The sequence below is a fragment of the Abramis brama genome (assembly GCF_963993115.1).
Source record: "Abramis brama genome assembly, chromosome: 9".
NCBI lineage: Eukaryota > Metazoa > Chordata > Actinopteri > Cypriniformes > Leuciscidae > Abramis > Abramis brama.
The window spans coordinates 6403307-6429872 of NC_139971.1; the positions used below are offsets into that span (position 1 = coordinate 6403307).

At 37.4% G+C, this 26566-nt stretch overlaps 1 protein-coding gene across 3 annotated transcripts; it reads right to left on the bottom strand.

Moving 5' to 3' along the window:
- Positions 1-290: 290 nt before the first annotated feature.
- Positions 291-26317, bottom strand: st14a (ST14 transmembrane serine protease matriptase a). Of its 3 annotated transcripts, none has more exons than XM_084123671.1 (20): positions 26288-26317; positions 25674-25773; positions 17553-17712; positions 17326-17456; positions 17171-17241; positions 15168-15340; positions 13591-13623; positions 12312-12546; positions 12053-12189; positions 11836-11939; positions 11640-11731; positions 10505-10641; positions 10214-10318; positions 9988-10095; positions 6904-7017; positions 6131-6247; positions 5851-6031; positions 2086-2354; positions 1825-1961; positions 291-1009 (listed from the first exon to the last, which is right to left on the bottom strand). In XM_084123671.1, exons 2-20 carry the CDS (start codon positions 25716-25718, stop codon positions 851-853), a joined length of 2508 nt encoding a protein of 835 aa, XP_083979797.1. In that variant the 5' UTR covers positions 25719-25773; positions 26288-26317; the 3' UTR covers positions 291-850. The 3 variants fall into 3 exon arrangements, with proteins under 3 accessions (XP_083979797.1, XP_083979796.1, XP_083979798.1); XM_084123670.1 differs by having other exon boundaries at positions 26044-26300; XM_084123672.1 differs by lacking the exon at positions 26288-26317 and having other exon boundaries at positions 25674-26032.
- Between the last annotated feature and the right edge of the window lie 249 nt (positions 26318-26566).

The window sequence follows — 26566 nt, forward strand, 5'->3', positions numbered from 1 at the left end:
AAATGGTAGACAGTTGCACTTTCTGCATTTCAAGTATGTTAAGTGTATATAAAAGTGTGTGTGTATGACAAATGTGTCCATTCATGGGTAGTGTAGTAGTTCGCTGTTAAACACTATTTTTCAAAGATACAGACAGCATGTACTATAGATGGCAATATCCGTAGTCTTCATTTAAAGTTATCATTAAAAAAAAAAAAAAAAAAAAAAAAACTCCCCATGCAGAACATGAATGGAATTTGTACTTGTGGAACCTGACTGTTGCTCTTTTAGTAAACGCATTACACATTTCACACTGTATTAACCAGATACACATTTTATTTGTAAAACGTTGCTAAATTGGTAAATCATGTTGCATGAAACAATTTTGTTATTTTTAAAGTGTTAAATGTAATCCCTGAGCACTCCAGATTCCAAAAAACTCAAACTTTGTTTAAAGTCACATTACATTACATACATTTTGCACAAAAGTCATAAAAAGCATGTTCACATTTAAGTATGTATGTGTGACTCCAGAAATACACACTCTCTGAAACAAAGAAAACTGAAGGTACAGAACCAAACAACTAAATCATTCAAAAATAAAAGCGTCACTTCAAGAATGTAGTTACTAAAAACTCTTTAAAAGGAGAAAATAAGACATTTATTTACACACCTTAAGACCCCATACCGCCCTCATAAAATATACAAATATATAAAACAATTTTGAAAAATGCAAAAACTGGTCAACATGTCCATCCCTCTGTTTGCAGGGCTACACTGGGTTATTCCATGTATGTTGTTAAAATATTTGTGGCCTCAGAAATCAAAACAGTTCATAAAATTTCTCAGTTCATCATAATCTCCAGGTAAGTTATACTCCCGTCTTCTCCTTGATCCAGCCCCTGAATTTTGGGACGTTTGTGTAGATGCCTGGCTTGTTTTTGCGGGCACAACCGTCACCCCAGCTCACAACTCCCGCCAGGTACATACGCTCATCCGATAAGAAGGCCAGAGGACCGCCAGAGTCACCCTGAGCAAAGATAAAGAGAGTTATTTAAATGGATGATAATAACAGGAGAGAGAGGAAATAAAATAAAGAGAAACGATTAAATAAAATAGCACTTATGGATGCACAATATTAAAATTCTGACCGATACTAAAAAGACGATCATAATGTTCATTTTATGGTCAATAACCTATAAATGGCTGATATAAAAATTCTATATGATTTTGTCTAAATAAATTGTGTGTTTGATTATAATTTAACACTATGCCAGCTACCATGGCTATATTCATGGTGAGAAACAAATTGAAAATTGAAAAAATATATAAATAACAAAACTATATATAAACAACAAATCAAAACCAAATTTTACACCACTTAAAAGGTTTTTAAAGTTTATAATTGACGAAAAAAAAAAAAATCTAAACCAAAATCTGGCCTCACAGAATCAATCAAAATGTCCATTAAAATAGGTTTCAGAGATACTGGATATAAAAGCAGCAAACTTTGCGAAACATTTATGTCGCTGCCAATACTTTCAGCCACGGCTATTTATTTAACAGTGTAGTTACATTTTTTGTGTTTTTAAAGATTAACCAAGTAAATATTAAGCAAAGTGCAAAATCGGAGGAAATTAGCACAACCAATTAAATATCCAATATTGACCAAAACTGATATTTAAAAAAATCTCTAATATTGACCGGTAACAAATATGCTACCGATATATCACGCATTCCTAAACAAAATAATTAAATAAACAGAAATAAAAAAATAAATCCTGTGAACTTGTGTGCTAAAGCACTAAAATTTCAAGATTTTTTTAAAAAGTTCATGAAACTCACCTGGCAAGCATCCACTCCTCCTGTCAGAACGCCAGCACACATCATGCGAGAAGTGATCTGACCAGTCATTAGTCTATCACACGTCGTACCGTTGATGATGCGAACCCGCGCTTTCTGCAGCACAATCGCTCCAGCGCCTGAAATAAACACACGGCAATTACAAATCAAAGACAAGAGCGAAGTTTAAAAAAGATAAGAATTTGTGAAATATGACAGGCTTTGTGAGAGGTGTAAGCATTATTGTATAGTTCTTTTACTGACCCCCTTCTCTAGTGGCACCCCAGCCGGTGATGGTGACAGAGTCACTAGAGTTGTAGACATCGGTGGCACTCGGCAAGCAAATGGGTCGAATGGTGTCACTGAAGGTCACGGCTGAATCCAGCTCCATGAGAGCGATGTCGTAGTCATAGGTGTAGGGGTTGTAGGACGGGTGAGGAATGATTTGTTTTAGGAATCTCTTCGTTGCCGTCTGTTTATCTTTTTGTGTGTGAAGACCCAAGTATGCTTCCCATGTGCCCGGCTGAGAATACCTGAGGATTCATCAGATATACAGAGATTAGGGCTGTTTTCGACTAAGGATTTACATAGTCGAATCTGATTCGTTAGATTTTGCCGTAGTCGACTGATAGTCGAACCTTTTTTTTTTTTTTTTTTTTTTTTTTAGATAGCAGCTAGATTTTTTCCATTTCAAACAAAAGAGCTAAAAAAAACTAAAAGAAAAACATGGTGTGTAACAAATACCTTTTATTCATTTAAAGCCAGATGAACAAAACATATCACACATATATCATAACATTTCATAAACATGAGGAGCAATATGAGAGAGAAATTTGGTGATCGTTGTTTAGGTACATTAAACCACGTAAAGCTTTTTCACGCCCATGAGAACCGTGTGGAGTCAACTCACAGCCGCTCCGCTGCCCTGCTGAAAATGTAAAGCAGAAACGCTTAATATCAGATAACGTCCATAATAATTGGACTCTGGGTTCGATTTTTTGACCATTTTCAGTGGTTATGAGGAGCAATATGAGAGGGAAATTTGGTAATCATTGTTTAGGTACATTAAACCACGTAAAGCTTTTTTCACGTTAGGACTTAGCCTATATATAAAGCCCATGAGAACCGTGTGGAGTCAACCCACAGCCGCTCCGCAGCCCTGCTGAAAATGTGAAGCAGATTTGAATACATTTTTATTTATTTACATTAGTAAGCTACAGGACATCGTCTTTCAAAACATGACCTGCGCGAAAGCGGAAAATATTTTTTTGTACCCAGCCCTTCTGAAAATGCGAATGCGTCTCTGTCCCCAGCACATTTCAAACCAAACTGACGCCCATGTATTCGACTATGAGGTTCATAGTCGAATCAGACCTCTCCGAATCGAATCGTCGAATCCTCGACTATTAGAAGTCAGCCCTAACAGAGATGAAGGTTTTCTCTTTTCCACTCTTAAAGCCTAAAACCAATTTAACTGATGAATTAAAACAGTATATTCATTATATTAAAGCTACACTATTTAACTGTTTAAAAAAACAAAAACCAAAAAACAAAATGTTATTCAAGTCGGCACAAAACGGAAGTTGCGATAGTCGATATATATTTTTATATATATATATATATATTTTTATATATATATATATATATTTTTATATATATATATATATATATATATATATAATATAATATATATATATATATATATATATATATATATATATATATAATATAATATATATATATATATATATATATAATATGTATGTATATATAAATAAACCAAGTAGCATCTGCCAACCAATGATACTATAACTTTTCTTAGAACTTCTTTCAGTCATATTTCTTATTAATTTTAATCAACTGGTGTTTTGGTGATTGTTTAGTGGATGTATTAAGTCAGTTCTGCTCAAGTTTACACAGGAAAAACAGATTTACTAAACTTGCTGGCAAATTAGCATGAAAAGCGCCTAAAAGTGACGATGGGAAGTTCTGTGGGTGATTTACTAACAATGTGCAGATAAAAACAAAAAACACAGACGCAGCAGTTCATTTCCATTATGATCAAAGCAGTCTACCAAGAGCAGCACAACAGCCCTGGGTCGCAAACATGCAGAACCAATGATAATCAGGTGTGGCTCATCTACTAACAGCACAGATGCAGCAAATTAAAAATAACGTGGCAATAAGTTTGGATAATGTCTTCCTCAGGCATTCCAAATAAATGAACACGAGTGGAGAAAATTCTCTCTCTATTATCACACGCTCTGTGTTGGAAGTACAGTTGTAATCAAAATTATTCAACCCCTTTTGCAAATCAGATTTATTGGCAAAATTTACAGACTTTTTTTGTTTTGCTTTTTCAACTGTTTGCGATGAACAAATCAAACTTATGTAATTGAAACAGCTCAACACAACAAATATTTTCAAGTGGTTTCTACAAATTCAACTGAAAATGCAACTTTCAATGACTTCTGCAGTCTCAAAATTAACAACAGCACAAATCTGTAAAACAGGTGTTGTCTCAAGCACACCTGATGCAAATCAAGGGCTTCATTAGTTGCACCAGGTGTGCTTGAGCGAGAACACATGAAATATCTGAACTGGCTAGGTTTGTTGAGTGTCACGTTTGACTGCATGTTAGAAATAAGTCAAAAGAATGGTCTGAAAAGTTAAGAGAAGATATCATCACCCTTCACAAACAAGGAACAGGATACAAAAAGAAAGCGAAAGCATTAAATGCTCCTAGAGACACCGTTGGAAGCATAGTTCGCAAGTTCAAAGTTTAAGGAACAGTCAATGGCTGGAACCAGATTTCTGAGAAGGCAGGTTCAGAATAACCCTCGAGTGACTGCAAAAGACCTGCAGCAAGACTTGGTGGCAACAGGCACTGAGGTTTCAGCTTGCAGAGACGTACACCACTACTGACCCAAAAGCACAAGAAAAGTCGGCTCCAATCTGCTCTAAACCATATAAATTAGCCACAGACGTTTTGGGATTCTGTTCTGTGGAGTGATGAAACAAAACTGGAACTTTTCAGCCCTGTGGATCAGTGGTATGATGCTCTGTGGCTGCTTTATATCCTCTGGCACTGGAAACCTGCAGCGTGTGGAAGGCAAGATGGATTCATTTTTGTATATCAGGAAATCCTGGGAGAAAACGTCATGCCGTCAGTGAGGAAGCTGAAGCTTGAGCGGCGTCGGACCTTCCAGCAGGACAGTGATCCCAAACATACCTCAAATTCCACCAAGGCTTGGTTGCAGAAGAAGTCCTGGAAGATTCTACAGTGGCCATCACAGTCACCTGACTTGAACCCCATAGAAAATCAGTTGCAGAACACAAACCCATGAATATTACTGAACTGGAGGCCTCAGAAACGCTGCCAGAAGCTGCTGTCTGGTTATACATCTCGTTTGCAGCAGGTCATTACAGCAGAAGGGTGTTCTACTATGTACTAAAGATGCTTGCCATGAAGAGGTTGAACAATTTTGAGACTGCAGAAGTCATTAAAAGTTGCATTTTCATGATTTGGGGAAACCACTTGAAGCATCTGTTGTGTTGAGCGATTTCAGTTACTTTTATGTGATTTCTTAATTGCAAACAACCTGATTTGCCATGGGGATTGAATAATTTTGATTAATACTGTAACTATTACAGCAAGTCAAGGGCAAAATAGGTTAAGACGTCCTTTTTTATGGTGTTAAATAGTACTATATTGAAATACCACTAAATTAACTAACGCAAACCTTATTAAATCATGCATAATTTATTTAAATTCTCCTCTCCCCTCCCCCTTTCATCTGAAAGGGAAACTCCTACAAATGCATATGCAATAAGGTGAAAAATTACTGTGTCCACGCTTTTTCATTGATAATTTTTCACTACGTGTCTTTAGTAAATCCTGACAGTAGTGTCACAACAGTTTTTGTGAAACATTTTGCTCTATTTTTTTAGTTTTGTTGAGTTAATGAGTTTCTAAAGTAAAAGTTGTAGATAAAAAAAAAAGAGAGAAGAGAAACAGAGGAAACTCACTTGATTTTGTCATCTTGTACACAATGGGCAGCCGTCACAAGCCAGCGTTCACTTATGATTGATGCACCGCAAACATGAGCCATGTTTTTAATGTGGAGGCTGACCTGCCATGGGAACTCGCCCACAACCGCGTCCTCCCCACCCACAACACGAGACGTCTTGAAAGCTTTCTTGCCACAGTCTAGAGAATAAAGAGGGAGAGATAGAAATCAACTTTAAACCAAGCAGGATACAGATATGAGAACAGAAGTATATGTATAAGGATGTGAATGACACGCACTGCAGTTGGACTCATCGGAGCCGTCGCCACAGTCATCTATCCCGTCACACTGAGGGTTATTTTTGGTGACGCATTTGTTGTTGTTGCATGTAAAAGTTGAGACTGTACAAGAAATGTCTGTAAGAAAGAAAAACAAGCATTAAGAATGACTGAAAAGAAGGAAAGTGTTTCAGATTTCAGAATATTTTCCGTAATATATATTTTCTACTGCTGTCAATCGATAAAAAAGAATTAACTAATTAAATCACACATTTTTCAGTAATTAATCACGATTAATCACACATAACATTAAAGTTTTTAATATATATTTATGTTGTAATACTTTCACATTCAATCTCCAGAATAATGTAAAAACAACATAAAGACAGTATATTTTAAATATGTGTTTAATGGCATCTTTTTACTAAGCACCGTGAATGAAGGCCAGTATCAATAATACCAGTACTGATACTGATGTCTCTATAAAAAAAATTTCTCTCAATTATAGCCATTCAACATTACAGTATAATTGAAAGCTATAACTTTTTAACATTAATAGGCTTTAAAAAAAAAAAAACTTAATTTAAGTGAACAAATTTCACATAAACCCATATAATAAACGTCACATTTAGCTTTGCCTTTAATATATCAGGGCTTAACGCTATATTTTTACAGCCCTAATATTATTTTCTGAATATTTTAAATGTGATCAAAATTAAAATAATGCTAAAATAAACTTGATGTTTAGATTGTCCGATCAAGCTTGCATCATTCTTTATCTAAAATATAGTCACCTCTTTTACATCCATCTTCATCTGAGCCATCGTTGCAGTCACGATTCCCGTCACACTTCAGCTTCTCGGAGATACACTGATCGTTACTGCACTTAAATTCTCCAACCTTACATCCTGCCAGAAAAGAGGACAATTATGTCAAAGCAAGTGTGGAGATCTGTTTCTGTGTGGGAGAGAATGATAAAGAGAGAGATAGAGGCTGTATCTGAAACAGAAGACAGTCGCTTAGCTGACTGGTCTGTCAACAGAGGAGCATTAAAGGGGTGGTATAATGCCCCTTTTTACCCCTTTTAATGTGTAAAATAAGTCTCTGTTGTCCCCAGAGTGTGTATGTAAAGTTTTAGTTCAAAATGCCCCACAGATAAATTTTTACAGCATGTTAAAATTGTCCCTTTTTGAGGGTCAGTAAAAACACGTTGTTTCGTGTGTGTCCCTTTAAATGAGTTGCTGCTCCCAGCACAGAGGGCGGAGCTTCAAGAGCTTGTGTGTGTGTGTTAGCACCTCCTCAGTATCTCATAAGGAAATGGGACTCATTTTGGACTAATTTCCATGTCTCAATAACAATGTCTAATGACCTAAAACAGGGGTTTTCTTACTTTACGCTATGAATTTATCAGTAACACTTCATATCTATCATTAGGAACATTAACCCTATAAAGCCTGCTGTATCATATTTGATACATGAATCAACAATCAAAACTTTGTTGAAAAAATCTGAACACAATCTACTATATGCCTATACACTTTTTTTAGGAAGTAATTGTAAGAACGCTTCAGGTCATGCTACACGTGTCTTTTTGCTGAGAAATCTCTACTGATTTTCATAAAGTAAACATAAGAACAACTTTCATATTGTTATCAATATTTCAACATGAACTCTTACTGGACTGAAGTAACTTAGGTTTTCTTTACTTATCTGTAAAAAAATATTTTTTAGATGCATCAAATACGATACATCAGGCATTAGAGAAACGTTTATTTTTTCATCTCTCAGTCATCATTCTATTGCGTTGCATTATATGTTTCGTGTCCCCCTCACGCAAAAAAAAAACAACTATATAGCTTTGATCATAAAACAAATCAATTAAATATCCTTTTACTAAGACAGGTGACAATATAGTGACAACTGATATTTACTGTATTTGCAATTTATGCAAGTAGTCTATTAACCAAGTTATCAAATTTCATCAAACTTTGTGGCCATATAAACAACATCTGCACCAAATTGCATATTTTTGCTCTTTTTGCTGCCTAATCTTTAAATGAAGATTAGGCAAATTAGTCTGGTGATGTAGGACTGCGCACAACTTTCCAGTTTGATTTTGTCCTCCGCATATAAGCTTAAAGGGGTGGTAAAACACGATTTCACTTTTCTAAATTTAGTTAGTGTGTAATGTTGCCGTTTGAGCATAAACAACATCTGCAAAGTTACAACTTTCAAAGTTTAAAGCAAAGGGAGATATTTGCTTTTAAAGAAATCAATTTCTAAGAACTACAAAAAACGGCCAGTAGGGACTACACGACATTCCTGCGGGCTTGCTGACATCACTAAGCCCAATATTTACATAAACCCCTCCTCCGATGAAGGATTCGCACAACGGCTAGTCCTGAAAGATGGAGCAGTTCCAACTTCAAAAACAGAAGCTGTTTACGGGCCACAACCTGTATGATTTATTTTTCGTCGTTGTGTTTTCCTGTAATAGTTCGTATTGTTAATTGTAGGTTGTAGCAAGGAAGTAAACGAAGGACAACGCTGTTTGGCTCCACAAACCAGTTTGTTAAATGCTAACGTCAATTCATACTTATCCGACAAACACATACAAACTTCTGTTTAATGTCACCAGCGCAGCGAACTTGGAATGTTCGTGGTTGTTGTGTTATCGTTTATGTGATCAGTGTAAATTATTCTTTGATTATAGCTTTTATGTATTGTTTATCTACAGGCATGCTAAACATGGTTTTGTGTTTGATTTGGCTACTGTTGTAAAGCCAATGTTTAGTGTTCGTATTGGATTAATAGTTCAGGCAACAGATATTTAGCTACAATCGTTCTAAATATACAAAAGTAACAGTGTCATATAGCGATCTTCAAAAAACATACCTTTCTGAAACGTCCTTTAACAGCCGTTCTTGAACAGGTTCTGCTCGATCTTCTCCACTAACATTCCCTGGGTCTGATTCGTGCTCAAACTGGTGTGGCAATATTGACGCCATTCTTTACTGAAGCACAAACTACCGGTAAAGATAAGGGGGCGTGACGTGTCCGAACAACGTGCACTTGGCGGTTAGCGAATTACAACACACTGGGCCAGCCAACCAATCTGAGCCCATTGCGTATTTTGAAGGGAGGGGGCTTCATAGAAAGCGGAAATCATCCGACCGTTTTTACAGGGAGACACAGAGCAGTGTAGAATAATGGTTAAATATGTGAAAAGTAATGCGAATTTTTAAAAACGAAGCATGAACACATGTTACAGTGCACCCCGCAAACACAATCAAGCCTTCGAAAAAAGGCGTTTTACCACCCCTTTAATAAAGCCTGAACCTCATCATCGGTCCATCTGTCGTACTTTTCAAACTCCAGTGTTGATTCGAAGAGCAAACAACTGTTACTGCACGCACCGCAACAGACTTTTAAAAATGGTGGTTGAAATAAAATGCTGCGTGGAGTCAACCAATCAGCATGTTCAGCGTCCAAGTCCCACCCCCGAAAGTTCCTGAACTTTGAAAAAGTACTACTTCGCAAGCAGAGACTTTCGGAGGGGAACATTTTTACCCCGAACTTCATTTAGACCCTGGTTCCTGCGGAGTAAACACACAGAGTACCACCCCACCGTCCCTAGTTCCCGGGGAAAATTCCTGCGGTGGAAACGCAACTATAAAGAATGAAGGATACATCTAAGCTGTCTTCTAAATCTGACCAGATGAAGTCATCTTTGTTTATAGAATGTTAAAAAAGCAATGAATTAAGATGCATCTTGATGACTTTTTCTTTTATTGCTTGTGGAGGCCGCAATCTTCAGATTTCAGATGCAGCCAGAAAGAGATGGAAGGAAGGAAAAGATAGAGGACAAAGGGTCTTACCACAATTAATCTCATCTGTACCATCTCCACAGTCATTTACGCCATCACACTGCCAGAACATGGGCTTACAGAACCCGTTTCTGCACTGGATCATGCTGGAGTCACATTCTGAAATACGAACCATCCACATTCAATCACAGTGTATGCCTGAGCTTAAATTCACATACAGAGGGGGCAAGTGTGCAATTGTGTGTTTGATTAAAGACAATGTTCAAGGAACACTTACGGCAGTTCTTCTCATCGCTGCTGTCACCACAATCGTTCCAGCCGTCACAGCGCATTGTTGGTTTTACACAGCGTTTGCTGCTGCACTGGAACATCTCCGGGCAGGCTGAGAGATTCAGAAACTGAATTAACTTTCTAATGTTAACATTGACACCACTTTAAAAACTGTAACAGCACCATTACTGGCATCAGCAATCAGTCTATTTTTTCCATCTCGGGCCAGACTACTACTAAAATGGTCAAAACTGTGACCCAGTTTTTACCAGTTAACCATTTTAATGCATTTACTTACGGTCAGTGGGCTCAAAGGCCTCAAAAGTGGCGCTAAAACCTCGATCTACATATGATGAATCCGAGTAGAACACAACAGTCATCTTGCTACTGTTGACGGTAACCAAATGATTAGCTGCCAGCTGCCCACACAATTTGCTGCAAAGTAAAAATAAGCATGTAAGTTAGAGCTGTAAAGAGTCTGGATAAACAGAGAATCATATTTTTCTTGTTTAAAATGGAGATGACAATTCTCCCATGATTCTGAACAGACAACTTAACAAAATAACATTTCATTTACTAGAGGTTCTGACAAATTGTTAATTAATGTAGTCTATTTAAAAAAATCTTACAATCATTTTCATTTGAAAAAAAATCAGTTTGAATGTATGATTTAATGACTCAAATACTTCACTTGTTACATTACTGGACGAATCAGCGTTTTTGAACGAATCTCTTGAATTAATGATTCAGTAACAAATGGGGTCACATACTGGCGTAACAATGTAACTGATACAATCTTTATTTGAAGCGTCAAGTTACTTTCAGAAGGTGATTTATTTTATTTTGATCACTACTGTAGAGTTATTGTAACACAGCAATACTGATACTGTGTGATCGAAAAGACAAAAGAAGGTTTGTGAAGCTATTAAATTAAATTAGCTGTTAAATGCCTATAATTGACTACTGCTCTCTCTGGGTCAGCGGCAACGCCAAAGCAGATTTGAATCAGTGTGATCGTACTTGTCAAAGGTTTAACAGACAAAGCTGAATCGTGGTCATTTAGGAATAAGATCGCATGGGTGTTTGAATAGAGATTGCGTTCTTTTAACTATTACTCGTGATGCAAGTATGAAATCTTCAGCTAAATGAATGGTGCAGCCGATTGGTTCAAGATCAAATGAAGAAGAAACCTCACTAAATTTGAACTCTGAAAATGAAACATTTGTTGTGTAAATCTTGTTTTAAGGATGTTTAGATTTAAAAAAAAAATGTTTTACTAGAAAACAAAACATAAATACAGACGAAAATACAGACCAAGATCCAAAAGTGAAATGTCCTCTGCTTCATCAGCACTCTTGGAGAAACGTCAGATCATTCAGATCGGACAATAGACATTTCTGTGAAAAGTTTAACTGAAGCTCTAATATACTGACCTCTTATCAGCAATCTTCACATAATCTGTACAACTGTCTGTTGAAACCATAAACTTGGGGAACTTCAGCTTGATGAATTTGCCAGCTGGAACCTTTAAACAACAGATACAGATGAGTGCTCATAAAGCACCAAACACTTTTATAAAAGTGGTTCATCAGGACATGAACTGGTTCAACATGAGTGTCTGGGCCTCACCTCGATGTTCCACTGACATGTTGTGTTGGGGGAGTAATAATTAGGAAAGTCCGGTGATTGGAAACTACCAGAGGATCCAGTCAATGCACCACCACATGTGATATCTGTTGAAAGGGAAGATCCAGTGAGAGATAAAAAAAATAAATAACAGTAACGCATCCCCTACTATTAATCAGTCAAGTATGTTTTTGTTCAGCCAGCCAGGATTGATCTTTACCATCTCGCTTGATCTGAGAGACACGGGCTCTGAAACCAGGATAATTCCCTTTATCGTTGGTTACCAAGGTGACCAGCATAACATTTCGAGATGAGATGAAGGTTAGAGGATCACTGGGAGAATAGTAGCCGCACTTCCTGTTTAAGAGAGAGAGAGAAACTCAATTATGTTGAAATTTCACACCTATGTTGATATTTCAGGAGCTTATTCAGCCACCAGATGGCGCTACAGCCACAAACACAATTCACCATTCCCTTACTCTGCCATAAGGAATCTGTCCATGGGGACCAAAGAGTCATACACTCTCACTAAGTCATTTGCACAGTTTTGTTCCAGGTTGAAGGTGTCAAAAGCCAACTTTAGCACATAGCCTGGGTCTCCCCGAAGCTGCCATTGCACAACAGAGTTTGGAGGATATGGGGAGTCAGGGAAACCCGGTGATTTAATGATCTCATCCACAGTACCTCTGGCGTGCTGGGAGTATCTCGTATTTGCTAGACATAAGGAAAACAAAAGGTTATTCTTACACATTTATTATCAGATACACTGTACAATAATAAGTATGAATGTGCTTAGGAAATTAAGTCCTGTTCCAAAACCTCCTGAACTTGGGGCCCTATGATTTTCTGCAATGCACGAAACTGTTTTCAACGTCTGCCGTCACACTATATTAGGACACGCCACATGAACTTCATCTCCAGAGCTGCTCTGGCAGTTCACCTCATGAGTATTTCATCATTTCAGCTGATAAAACTGGTAAGATACACTCCAGCCAAATAAAAGTTTGGTTTAACTTGAAGAAATTATGACAGAAATATTACTATTGTACAGTATAATGTACTTCTCAAATAAAACAGCTTATTAAAAAATGTATTTAAGGAATCGCAAAAATTTTCGTGCTGCAGTTTGTTTGGCAAAAAGATTAAAGGAAACGCTTAAATTTAATTTTAATACATTTTAAAATTTTAATTAAATTGTTAAAAGTTTTATGCATTCATTTGATTCCTACTGTTTTTGATAATACATTTTGTATTACATCAGAAAACGGTTTTATTATCATTATTATTATTGTTCAAATAATATTTATTTTTTATTTTTTAAAGTTATGCGAAATCAATTGATTAGACATCCTTTGTTATTAACCAAATGTAACTTAACCTCAAATGTTCACCAAGCCTCATGATTAAATTTTCTATTTGAAATCTGACAACAACTGTCTCATAAATTTTGTTTCTAAATGCTTAAACCAAGGCTGGACCAGCCACTTTCTCCCATTCATAGTAATATGAGCCTTTGTATATCTCAAGTCTTTGATAGTCTTTTTAGGTTGCCATCTCTGATTTATTTTTTCACTAACCTTGTTGCAATGCATTATCAGACTGCTCATGGCGATGCTGCCTTAAGTTACCTTATGGAATAGCCTTCATGTCAGGACTCAGGAGCATACCTATGATACCTTTAATTGCTTGATATGGAGGCAGTTCACTAGGTTTTGGAACAGACAGTATTTGAGAGATATATGTAATGGACTAACTCACTCCTGGCATTTGAGAACAAACGTGTGTCCAGAGCTGTTAATGAAAGATTGACATAGTTATAATGAATCTGGCTGAAGACAAGCATCTGTGCTTCAGTATCATGGATATTCAGGTTTTTACATGATAGCATGCAGTCAAGAGATCAGTATCTGGATGAATCTCACAAAACATGTGAAGAACCAGGTCACATTTCAACCACAATCACAAAAAAAAGAAATTATATATTTTTTTTATTTAATTTTTTTCAGGGGAAATTAAACCTACTTTGTAGGAAAAAGTATCTTTCATGACAATAATGCACACTTCCCCCAAATCTAATTACTGAAATGCAAAATAAAATAGCCGTTTACACAACACCATTTTCAACTAAAAAAACGGGTTTCAAAAGTGCACGTTTTTGAAAATGATAACAATATCATCTCCATGAAAACTTTTTTTGAAACAAATCTTTGAAAACGATGACGTCATGCGCATGTGTTCGGTCTATAGGCGTGTAATGTTTCTTTACAAAGTGACATCGCCATCTACTGGCCTGGCATGAATAACACAGCGTGTTTAGTTGTATTCGTGGATCATCCGTGTGAACGGGAATCATTTTGACAACGTTGTGGTCTGTACACGAAAAACACAAATGAAAAACTTCTATTTTTAGCACAATGTTGTCGTGTAAACATACCCTAAAATAGATGTTCCTTATCGCCCTACAATCCATCATGCGCTTTAACGTCACAAAACTCAGGGCTTCCGGTAGTACCTAGGATATCTAAGTCCACTAAAGGAGGGAGAGCATTTTCATATGTGAAATATTTTACATTTACATAATGCATCTCATAAGTTATATTAGATCAAATTCACATTGACCATCTATTGCTCAAAATGTTATGAACACCAGCTAAGTTCATTATTTTACATTTGCTTTTCTGTTTTATCTCAATATGCCCATCCCGAGGTAACTAGAGACTACGCCAGCTCCAGTTTGGATCCAGCTTCTTAAGAACATTTCAGATGACCTGTGAAGAGATAAGGCTAACCTCCGCAAGGACTTCAGATCAGAGTCCTGCACGCGGACGGGTATCCGGCGGGTGATGTGCTAATATTTGCTGCAACGGGTGAACAATCTGTTTACATTGTCATTTGCAATTCGGGTTGGGAATCAAAAGGCATGGGCGGACTGCGGGTCCAAGAGTCAAGACTATTTCAACTCAATTCGGTACCCACTGATAGACAGCTGCTTTCATACGGTCCCGTGTTAAGGTGTGTTCACATTCTGTAGTCCAAAGACCGTCAAAGGTTTCCAATTACAACGCAATTTGCAGTTGTACTCATAACTCATAATGCCTAATGTTGGTTTGATTTCTTGTGTTATATGAGAAAATACTTTTTTTTTGTCTACCTGATGTATATTTAATGCGGGTGCTTTGAAACGATGTGAATTTTTAAAAGTGCTATACAAATAAATGTGAATTGAATTATTCAAATTATAATTTTGATTTTGCAGAAAAATATGATCTACACATTTAGTGAGATTCATCCATCTATCCAAACTATGTAATGGATGTACTATGAATTTATATTACCTGAAGACACAACATGATCGAAGATCAGGGCACCTTGTTTTTCCGCACCTCTGCGCATAGATTTACTGGAGCTATAGATGTTATTTAAGTCGCTCACAGCCTGTTCCACCGCTGCGTCCTGCCCCACTGGAACAGTAAAATCTGACTCATAGTAAGCTATTACACTGCCCTCACTGCAGGGAGACGGAGAAACAGGCAACACTCAAGAGTCTGACCATCTAACAATATAATAACCATAAGGGAAAAAAAGGCCAATTTTAATTTCACAGCAGACACACTTCGATCACTGAATTCCTGTGGATAAATTTGTACTTTTTGGCGAAAATCAGCCAAAAAAACAAAACATGTTTTTCTTTTTGTAGAGCCTGATGAAAATTGGTTCTTGATGCAAATAGTTTTGTTGATGTCGTTGAACAATTTGCCTATTCATTCTGCTCTTTGATTTTGTGAATAAGCCTTGCCATGCAAGCAAATTAAACTTAAAGTGCCCCTATTATGCTATTTTAAGTTCCTAATTTTGTTTTGGAGGTCTCCTATAATAGGTTTACCGTAAAACTTCAAATAATAGCCCGGGCTTTTATTTTCAATATTTCCAAATCGCCGAACTGCACCGGCTTGTATTTGAGACAGGCGTCTATATGAGACAGGCCTTTAATTTAGTTGAGACTTCACCCTGTGCTGCAATATTCATTTAGTTTTACATTCATTTACAGAAATCAGCTGGTTGAATGAAAATTGATGATGTTATCGGATTTTCAGGTGATATTCTCAATTCATTCAGTTAACGGACGCTCGAGGTAAAGTGAATTGAGACTGCAGACTAAGCAACGATTGTATTTAGTTCAATTACAACATAGAACAGGCATGATCTTAATTCCATAATGTCCTTAAACACAACAATATTGCTGGCCATAAACTGACAAAGTGCGCGTCCGGTGTGGGAAACCTCGAGTTGTCATAGACGCGACGCGGCGCTGACTCTCTCTGCCTGCCTTGCTTGCGCTAACAGCTCCCGCCCAGATCATAGACTGTAAAAAAGTCTCTCAGGGCTCTCCTGCGTGCGCAATCTGCTCCATAGAACTGGCTTAAACAGACGATCTGACGGGTTTTAGAAGATGAAATACAACCCGAAACTAAAAAACAGACCGGGCCTCTATTTGAGACCGGCCTTTATTTATCCAAACCTGTAGCCACACCAGGCGTGTAAAAGAGACAGGCGTCTATTTGGGACTCGGCTATTATTTGAAGTTTTACGGTACATGCATCCAAGGTCAAAAAACGCTTTCATTTCTTCTTATATACATTGCAGCATCACCTCATTTCTCAAAGAGTCTAAAAAGGGTTTGTTCGAAGATTCAGTCGCTCTGAGTCTGAACCCCTCCTTTCCGTGAGCCTACTTTGCTCTGATTGGTCATATGACACACTCTGTTGTGATTGGTCAACTGCTTACACCACGTGTTGGTATCAAAACACTCATTACCATATCTGAATTATAGCTCCGGAGGCTTGCTCAGCGCTTGATACAAACAGGAACAATGGTGTCGGTTTTTCCGTATTAATTGCAGCGTGTCCTCATCCTTTGGAAGTGCATGCAAAGTGGATTTGAAGGGCTGAAAAAGGGGTCTTCTCGACAAAACCAACCAAACTCTTCCAGGCTACAACTACAGTGATTGCGGCACAATGTAGACATCGATGAAGACAATAGGCTGGCACTATGCAAATGTGTAACACTGTTACGTAGGTATGTAACAGGAAGTTAGACTGGAATTGCTGATGACTCGTTTCAGCAGTTTTGCATCAATTCTTTCCTTTAGGAAACAATAACTTTATTTGTGGTGCACTTTGTTCTTTAAAACTTTGCAGACTTTTACATTCACAAGAAGCTATATTGCACACTGCATGAAAGGTAATATCTGAAAACGCATAATAGGGGCACTTTAAGAGCAGGTACATGACCAAATTATTATTCTTTTTTTAATGTGGACAATCAGATGTAGACGTACCTGAAGGCTCGAACTCTGGAACCAACATAATATTTTGACAGCAGTTGAGATTCTGAGTACATTGATTTCAGCTGAATATGGAAATAAAAATAAAAATCAAAAACACTTTTATCTGTCAACACTATGTGAAAAAGCAGCTTTAATTTAATTCTCACCTGAGACATGACTTGTTTTGCCAAGTCTTGAAACTCTGCACTGTCTGGGTTTTCATACGCATCCACAAAAGCTTGATTTTGTATCCTAAGCGAGCCGGTGAAAATCTTCTGTAAATTAAAATCCTTCCGGACTGCAGGAGACATGAACCAACAAACATGTGATCAACACTGTCATTATTGACACTGGAAACAGTGTTATGCTGACTGTGACTGCAGTATTGACTTACAATGGAAATGCCAGACCAGAACCCCTATGATCAAAGCCAAAACGGCTGCCAAGATCACCAGACCAACAATGACCCTAACTTTTCCAAGGCCCCTTTTCTTCTCCAGCTTTTTATTATCTGATGCTGGCAAGAATGTGACAGCTTGGTCCCAGTCCTTGTCCTAACAGAAAAAGAGGCAAAAGTAAATTATCAGTAAATTTCAGTGTCTCCGAAATGCTGCAGCTAGAGTGGTCTTTAATGAGCCGAAGAGAGCACTCCTCTCACTCCTCTCCTCACAAAATTGCACTGGTTGCCAGTTGCTGCACGCATCAAATTCAAGTCACTGACATTTGCCTACAGAACAACCACTGGCTCTGCTCCCTTTTACATAAACTCATTACTTCAGAATTACGTGCCATCCAGAAACTTGCGCTCTGCAAGCGAACGTTGTCTTGTGGTGCCATCTCAAAGAGGCACAAAATCTCTTTCTCGGACCTTTACCTGGACTGTTCCCTGCTGGTGGAATGATCTGCCTATCTCAACCAGAGCGGCTGAGTCCGTAGCCATTTTTAAGAAACGGCTGAAGACACTTAATCCATTAAAGGTGATCTAAGTAACTTTTTTACCTTAACTGAACAGCTTCGGAGTCATTGGAATGGTTATATTACTTATTCCGGGTTGAATGGTGGTCGTTTCGCACCCCCCTGGTGCCCGTGAGCGGAAAATCCGCACTTGCAACTTTGAGCCGGCGGGCCGCTGCGTCAGGAAGTATTGCGTGATATCAGGGGCATGTTCAAGTTCAAAACGGTGCGCAACATTTTGCTACGGTTTCCGGGTTGAACGTCATGTTTCCTGGAAACGGCGTGCACCGGTGTGCAACAGGGTTTGAGATGCGTTTTCTCTTGTTTGGTGGGAGTGTCAGAACTGCAGTCCAATCAGCAGCAACATGTATATAAAGCACGCGGTATTAAAGTGAACTCGCACAATGGGTTCAAGGAAAGTAATTTACAAATGTGTTTGATGCAGCTCGGTATACGCAACAACTGAGGATATTAGAAGACATGTTTGTTGTAAGTTTTATTGTAAAAATATAGGATATCAACATGATGTAGTTGTTTATATTTTTAGCTTCATTGCAAGTGTTTGACATTTGGTATAGAAATAAACAATGGTAATTAAGTGCTTTTCCTAAAAATGAGAAAGAAAATATAGGGTATTAAAACAGTATGAACTACAAATAAAGTAGTATGTGAGGCTAAATAGATGTGTTTTAGTCTGAATTAGGTAAGATGTGTGCTTCAATTTCAGTTTCAGCAATCCCTTCACTCGATTGGGATGTTCTCTTTTGTTCTGGGCGGCAAGTGCAGTAACTGTAACATAGGGCATATTTTGTAGTATTAAACACATATTTATACCGACTTCATCAGGCTCCGAAAATTCTTCACAAAGAACACAAAGAATGGCCTTCTCAGCTGCCATAGGTGCAACTCTTGCGTCATCAGAACAGTGTGTTCAACGCATCACCGTTTCTGTTTAAAAAACGTTGTGCAACGTTTTGTCGGGGCTGAACGCAGCCCAGGTCTCGCGATGTAAACAATTGCTTTACGGCCAAAATAAATCTGCTAAAATGCTGTCATTATTGCGCTCCCTCACGCTGTTCGAACCCGAATGAAGAAGACGTTTTAAAGAATGTCCCATCTGCTTTGATGTCGTTGACCAGCCTCTGGTGTCTGAGAATCGCCAACGAGTTTTTACAACAGTGTTGTCAAATATCTATTCCGAAGCTGTGGGGGGAGCTCTAGAGAGAAACCTGCGAGCAAAAAGCGAGAATACAGCGAAGAAATCCCGAAACTACTGAGCCCTGCTTTAATACTAACACTTTCTATTCTATTCTATATCTATTTATAAAAAATAAAAAATAAAAAATGTACTGCGTTAGATTGAACTGGGAAGGGTCATAGCACTTGCATATTGTCCTATTGTTAGTTTCACTGCTTCTATTGTTCTCATTTTTAAGTCACTTTGGATAAAAGCGTCTGCTAAATGAATAAATGTAAATGAGTAATTGATCAACAGTATAAACTTTTTTTTAACAACATATGAGCTCAAACTGTGTGTAAATCCCCAATTTTTTTATTATTATAAAAAATAGTGTCCATCATAGACAAAACCAGTGCCCTGGGTAAAAATAAATTGTGCATGATGTAAAAACATGGTTTGGTCTGTGAAAATTTGGACTGCTTTTACATTTACTCTAGTTACTAAATATTGTAATACATGTTTATTTGGTAATTTAAGCAATACAAGTGAAGAGAATACGTTTTCAATATTGATTTGATTGTACAGATGAATCATGCACAATAAGATAAGGAATGAGTATTGAGAAAGTAAATAGTGTTGACCGAGACAAATCACACTGGGTACACAATGCTAGGTAAAGCTATTCTGACCCTAAACTTTGAACAGTAGTGTAATTTGCTCTCTATGGAACACTGACCTATAATTGTATCTTTTATAACCGCTAACAAACTCTGTTATCTCAGAGGGCCGTCACATTTCATTGTTCATGACCTATTTTCTATTTAATATGCATCAAAAAATGTGCCAAAACAAAAAGTTCCACCAAAGTCGGAAGTTCATGGAAACTCTAGAAGAAGAGAATTCTTGATTTTGCATACAAAGTGTCTAAAGAACAAATCAACCAAACATAAACTGCTTATTCCCAAGGAGATTCTCAAGGACATCTAAACCGTTTTAGCTTGTGTGTGTGTACGTGTGTATATGTGGTTTTTCTCTTCCCTACCGCATATTTGAGACCACAAGTTTATAAACATTTGACAATCTAACCATTGTTAATTTTTCTAACATCAACAAACTGTCACATGGGGGGGTCATGACATGAGAAATCAAATTTGCCTTGAGGGCCGTGAGAGAACGGCACGCGGCCGGTGGCGTGATTACTGATGAGCGACACCTGCGCAACGCACCGGTCTCGCATCTCTCACGGAGGAGCGGAAGCATAAAGGAGGAGCGACGACAGTGAAGGACGAGAGAGGACAGGCCTGGATTTATGTTGTGTTTTGTTTGTTTTATTACCGTAAAACTTCAAATAATAGCCGAGTCCCAAATAGACGCCTGTCTCTTTTACACGCCTGGTGTGGCTACAGGTTTGGATAAATAAAGGCTGGTCTCAAATAGAGGCCTGGTCTGTTTTTTAGTTTCGGGTTGTATCTAATCTTCTAAAACTCATCAGATCGTCTGTTTAAGCCAGTTCTATGGAGCAGATTGCGCACGCAAGAGAGCCCTGCGCATCTGGGCGGGAGCTGTTAGCGCAAGCAAGGCAGGCAGAGAGAGTTAGTGCCGCGTCGCGTCTATGACAACTCGAGGTATCGCACGCCGGATGCGCACTTTTGTCAGTTTATGGCCAGCAATATTGTTATGTTTAAGGACATTATGGAATTAAGATCATGCCTGTACTATGTTATGATTGTACTGTACAATTAAATACAACCGTTGCTTAGTCTGCAGTCTCAATTCACTTTACCTCAGAGCGTCCGTTAACTGAATGAATTGAGAATATCACCTGAAAATCCGATAACATCATCAATTTTCATTCAACCAGCTGATTTCTGTAAATGAATGTAAAACTAAATGAATATTGCAGCACAGGGTGAAGTCTCAACACTAAATTAAAGGCCTGTCTCATATAGACGCCTGTCTCAAATACAAGCCGGTGCAGTTCGGCGATTTGGGAAAATAAAAGCCCGGGCAATTATTTGAAGTTTTACGGTATTTGTGACAGCAGTCGTCAGTGAGGGGCTGCTGTCTTTTAATTTCGTTTTGTATTTGTTTTATTTTGTTATTAAAGTTGTTAAATGTTTGCCAGTTCCCGCCTCCTCCTTCCCATAACATCGAACAGTGTTACAGGAGTTATCTGTTTTAGCAAATGAACTCTTCTGCTGTAAATGTCCCAATTGGGAGAGCGTGTGCAATTTTCAAAGAATTTAATTAAACGGTCATGTTATTTATTTTGGTTGCATTTGTGAGTGAATAAAAATGTAACTGGTTGTGTAAACTTGGCACATAATATCTAAATATCGATAATTGATCGATATAGCCCTGAATCGAATCGAATCATAATCATATCACAGAATTTTTTGAGGTATCAGCAAATATCATATCGAATCGATATCGTATCGTGATGAACGTGATGGGTGTTGATTCTGTTAGATAGCTGACATTAGCCAATCATAACAGTAGGTGTTTAATAACAAGATTTAAAGGAGCTGCTCATTAAAAACATCCCAAAGATCATCTCAGAGGGTCAGTATGAATGTTGAAAACAATTGTTTTTTCTGTATTTGTTTTTGTGCAAAAAAACATATTAAAGGGGTGGTATAATACCCCTTTTAACAATAAGTTTCTGTTGTCCCCAGAGTGAGTATGTGAAGTTTTAGCTCAAAATACCCCACAGATAATTTTTCACAGAATGTTAAAATTGTCCCTTTTTGAGGGTCAGTAAAAACGTGTCATTTCGTGTGTGTCCCTTTAAATGCAAATGAGCTGCTGCTCCTGGCACAGAGGGCGGAGCTTCAATAGCTTGTGTGTGTGTGTGTGTGTGTGTGTGTTAGCACCTCCGATTACCTCAGGCAGACACGCACTAAAATGTCAGAAACTGTTCTGCCTTTATGTTTAAACTGGAGTCGGACAAAGATGGAGAGACTCAAGAAGAAGTGACAACAACGTTTCTGAATGGTTAGTTGATGAATGCATGTTGCGGATATGGAGTTAACTATCTTCAAGTCTTTGATATTGTGTCATGATAATCTATAAAATCGCTCGTGTGGGAACTGTTGTAAGATGCCAACAGAGTGACATGCTATTGCATTTGTGTTAAGTACTGTATTGCATGTGAAAAGACGGATGCGACAGCTTGAGCAGACTCACAAATGTGCTTTACTACAACTCTTCCTCTTCTCAACATGGACTGTGTGTTCAGGGGGCGGGGTTTATGTAAATTTTAGGGTTGGTGATGTCACTAACCCGTGAGGAAGCTCGTGTAGTCTCTACCAGCCGTTTGTTGTAGTCCTTAAAAAACTATTTCTTTAAAAGCAAATATCTTCCTTTGCTTTGAACTTTGAGCGTTATACAACTTTGCAGACGTTGTTTATGCTCAAACAGCAACATTACACACTAACTAAAGTGAGAAAAGTAAAATCATAATCAACAACCCCTTTAATTTTTTAAGTGAACCTATTAAAGTAATTAAAAAAAAATCCATGTCATGACCCCTTTAATAGTGCCGAGTAAAGTTGATGCCATTTTTAAGAGACCCGAATGATTGTTGTTCTTCTAATCAGACTTTTTGTTTTGGTTTGAATTTAAGACTTTCAACTTTCAAGTTAATGAGTGAAGAAAGTCCAGTTGTAAATGAATGAACGCCACCTGGGCTGAGCGGTCGACGTTCTGTGACGACATGCATGATGCATGAAAAGCAGCTGATCACTAGTGAATAAGGGGATATCCCTGAGTCATTTTCTCTGTGCCAGTTTCATTTGTGGGGGTGTTTGATCATAGTAATGCTAACTGCCGTAAGCATGTCGTAACAGATCTGTGGAATGCATTCAGGCGTACACACACGTCAGACAATAATAGAATAACGTTCTGACTGCTGATCATTCAAAACACATCAAAATCCTCAGTTCTTGCCATGTGCGCCGAAACATTTAACCTGATCTACATATAACTAGCAGTGATGTTTAAAAAAGGCAGCTTGCCCAATTTTAAAACAAAATCTAAATCAAAGCTATTCAAGGGAGTAGTATCTTTTTTTTTTTTAAATACCTTTTATATCTTGATCTTTTTTACCCGAATTCCAGAAAAGTTGGGACGTTTTTTAAATTTTAATAAAATGAAAACGAAAAGACTTTCAAATCACATGAGCCACTATTTTATTCACAATAGAACATTGATAACGTAACAAATGTTTAAACGGAGAAATTTTACACTTTTATCCACTAAATGAGCTCATTTCAAATTTGATGCCTGCTACAGGTCTCAAAAGTTGGCACAGGGGCAATAAATGTTCGAAAAAGCAAGACATTTTGAAAAGATTCAGCTGGGAGAACGTCTTGCAACTATTAATTTATAACAGGTCTGTAACATGATTAGCCTTTTCTGGAATTCGGGTTGTATAACTTTTTTGTGTTAAACATACAAACTTAAATATTTTCACAATGCATACAAATAATAAAATGTGAAACCACCCTAACTTTTGTGAAGAGCCGGTTGTGTCACTACTTTTACTTCCCAGTGCTTCGTAACTGGTGACAGACCAATATTTAGTCAGGGTTTTTATCATTACCTAAAACTATTAAAAACATTTCTGTTAATTGAAATAAAACCAAAATAAAATATAAATATTAGTTGGAAAAACTTAACCTGAAATAGGTTTGAGTTAAAGCACCAAAATGATCACCTGAAAAAAAAAAAAAAAAAAACCTAAAACTATAAATAATTTATTTTTAGTAATTATTAATAAATTAAACCTACATAGAAATATATATATATATATAAAAAAAAAAACTTTAAAAATGTCAAAAGCACATAAAAAAGTACTAAAAACTAATTAAAAATAAAAGCCAATTCAAAATATTAATACAACTATATAAAAAAAACACACTAATTTACACATTCCAAAAACAACCCTGTCAAAGGGCTTTCACAAATTTTGTGAATTAAAAATGACTATTAATGTGTCTCATTTGCTATTTTAAATAGTAATACACTTATTGGTATTATTTCGTCCAACAGTCACCCAGTACACTGAAAAAAATATTTGGTGTAGGACTTACTTGAAACAATTTAAATGTCACCAATAATTACAAAGAAACGGCAAGTAACTGCAAATTGAATTAAACATGAAATTTTGAAGTAGAAAGAATGAAATGGTACTTTCTTTTCAAATGTACTCCAATAATCCGATTTGCTTACAACTTAGATTTTTTTTTTCTTTTACAGTATACCCTAGATATCTCAGAATCGACACTGGCTGTTGAAAACCACATATCTTTCACAATCACTACATATCACCAAAGCATGACTGTTTTGAATCTACTCAAGACGACAGTCAGCTACCAATAATCACAAGACATAAAAACTGCTATAGTGGACTGTCTGGAAGCACTTCATTTAAGGTCTTGTGACTGTCCATTGACACCCTTTCCTCAGAGACGACAATGAAGTAGTCAGCACAGCAGAACGGCTTAAACTCACACTCCTATGGATGATCTAAAGAAATGAAATCCCTTACACAAGCCAATCCGACCGAGACGGAAAGAAAAGTGACTACAGACAGGAAATGAGGTCTGGCACATTTGAAACAAATACATGGTGTGAAACCTCCAGCTTCAGCATTGGTGGCACACTTGTGAATTTTGGTAACTAAATAAGTTTTACCCACTAAAGAGCTCAATGCACTCAAACATCAGGTTATGCGATGTGTCACTCTGTCATTCATTGCGTCATAAGGCCTTTTAGATCAAAACATAGAATATTATCAATACTAGCTTTTATCTTGCTCTTCAATGCACTCAAACATCAGGTTATGCGATGTGTCACTCTGTCATTCATTGCGTCATAAGGCCTTTTAGATCAAAACATAGAATATTATCAATACTAGCTTTTATCTTGCTCTTTAAAGACCAACCAAGTCGCAGAGAAAGCTCAGCTAAATTAAACGAGCTGAACATAACTAGAATAATGTGTAGCCAGCCACTATGAAATTTGTGTGATGTTTTAAGTTCTAATTCATTTTCAATGCATTTCCAGGTCTGGAAACCACAATTTTATGATTATTAATGTGATTTCCATGAGTGTGGGGAACTTGATGAATATGGGTAGTGGCACTGCTGTTTAAAATGGACCTGTTAAGCACATCTCTAACTAACCACAATCTTGTTTAACGTTTCAAATTTCCACCTCTTGCAGTTCTTATAATCTTACGCATTCTGATACAACAGGAAATACATTCATGCGAGAAAAAATATGTTTTTGGGACATAAATTATGTGAGATTTCAGTTCTTCGTTAGATGTTTAAAGGTGCTTGGCAGGTTGAAAAATCACAATATGGCGAAACTTACCGAAGAACCGGGAGTGTATCGCATTCCTCTATCCATAGGGTCCATGTCCGAGAAACCACCGGCAGAATATCAACACACCTTTCTTCTCACTCTTCCTCTTCTGCTGACAAAATAAGGCGAGTAATTGTGTATTGAGAGGGAAAAACAGACTTGTTATTCTCAGCTTAAGTCAAACAAATGTGGAAAACAACAACGCCCATAACAAGTGCACGCGACAACAAAATAAAACATTCAACCGTCCTATAAAAACTTCCACCTGAACTTTCGAACAAACTAAGACGTGTAAATCACGAAACCGAAATTACACGATTAAAACGAGATATGTATTTATCTTCCGCAGAGAGTGAAGTATAAGTGTCGTCTAAGTTACCTGTGAGATGAGAAGATATTTCCGGAGAGATTGGCGATACAATGGGAGTGACTATCTCAAGCGATACTGTCTCTACAGGTGCACTGCACTTTACCTTTAAACCCAATTCCACACTACAAACAACCCTCAAAGTAAGGTGAATACATCCGTTAATATTTTAAAACGAATGTAAGGTTCATTTTAAGTACGTGTATGACTGTATAACGTTAGTATCGATCCGTGTTTCGGCTGCGGAGTGACTCACCTTACGCGGGAGTGGGCGTCGTCTCAATCTAGGGTGCTGTCCTGCTGCCTAGACTGCATGTTTGGCCAGCTGATACGGAACGCGCTTATTGGGCCGAAAAGGCTGACTAGGTAGGGAGCGTTCTAGGTTTTGAGACATGCGTTCGAGCCTGTATGTATTCAGCTTGAAATAAACTCGACATACAGGTTTCTGTTGCATAAAATGGCGTTTCAACGAAATAGTGCTTACTGGAAAAATTGACGACTAAGTTTTTAACATACAAATTAAATATCAGTGTTA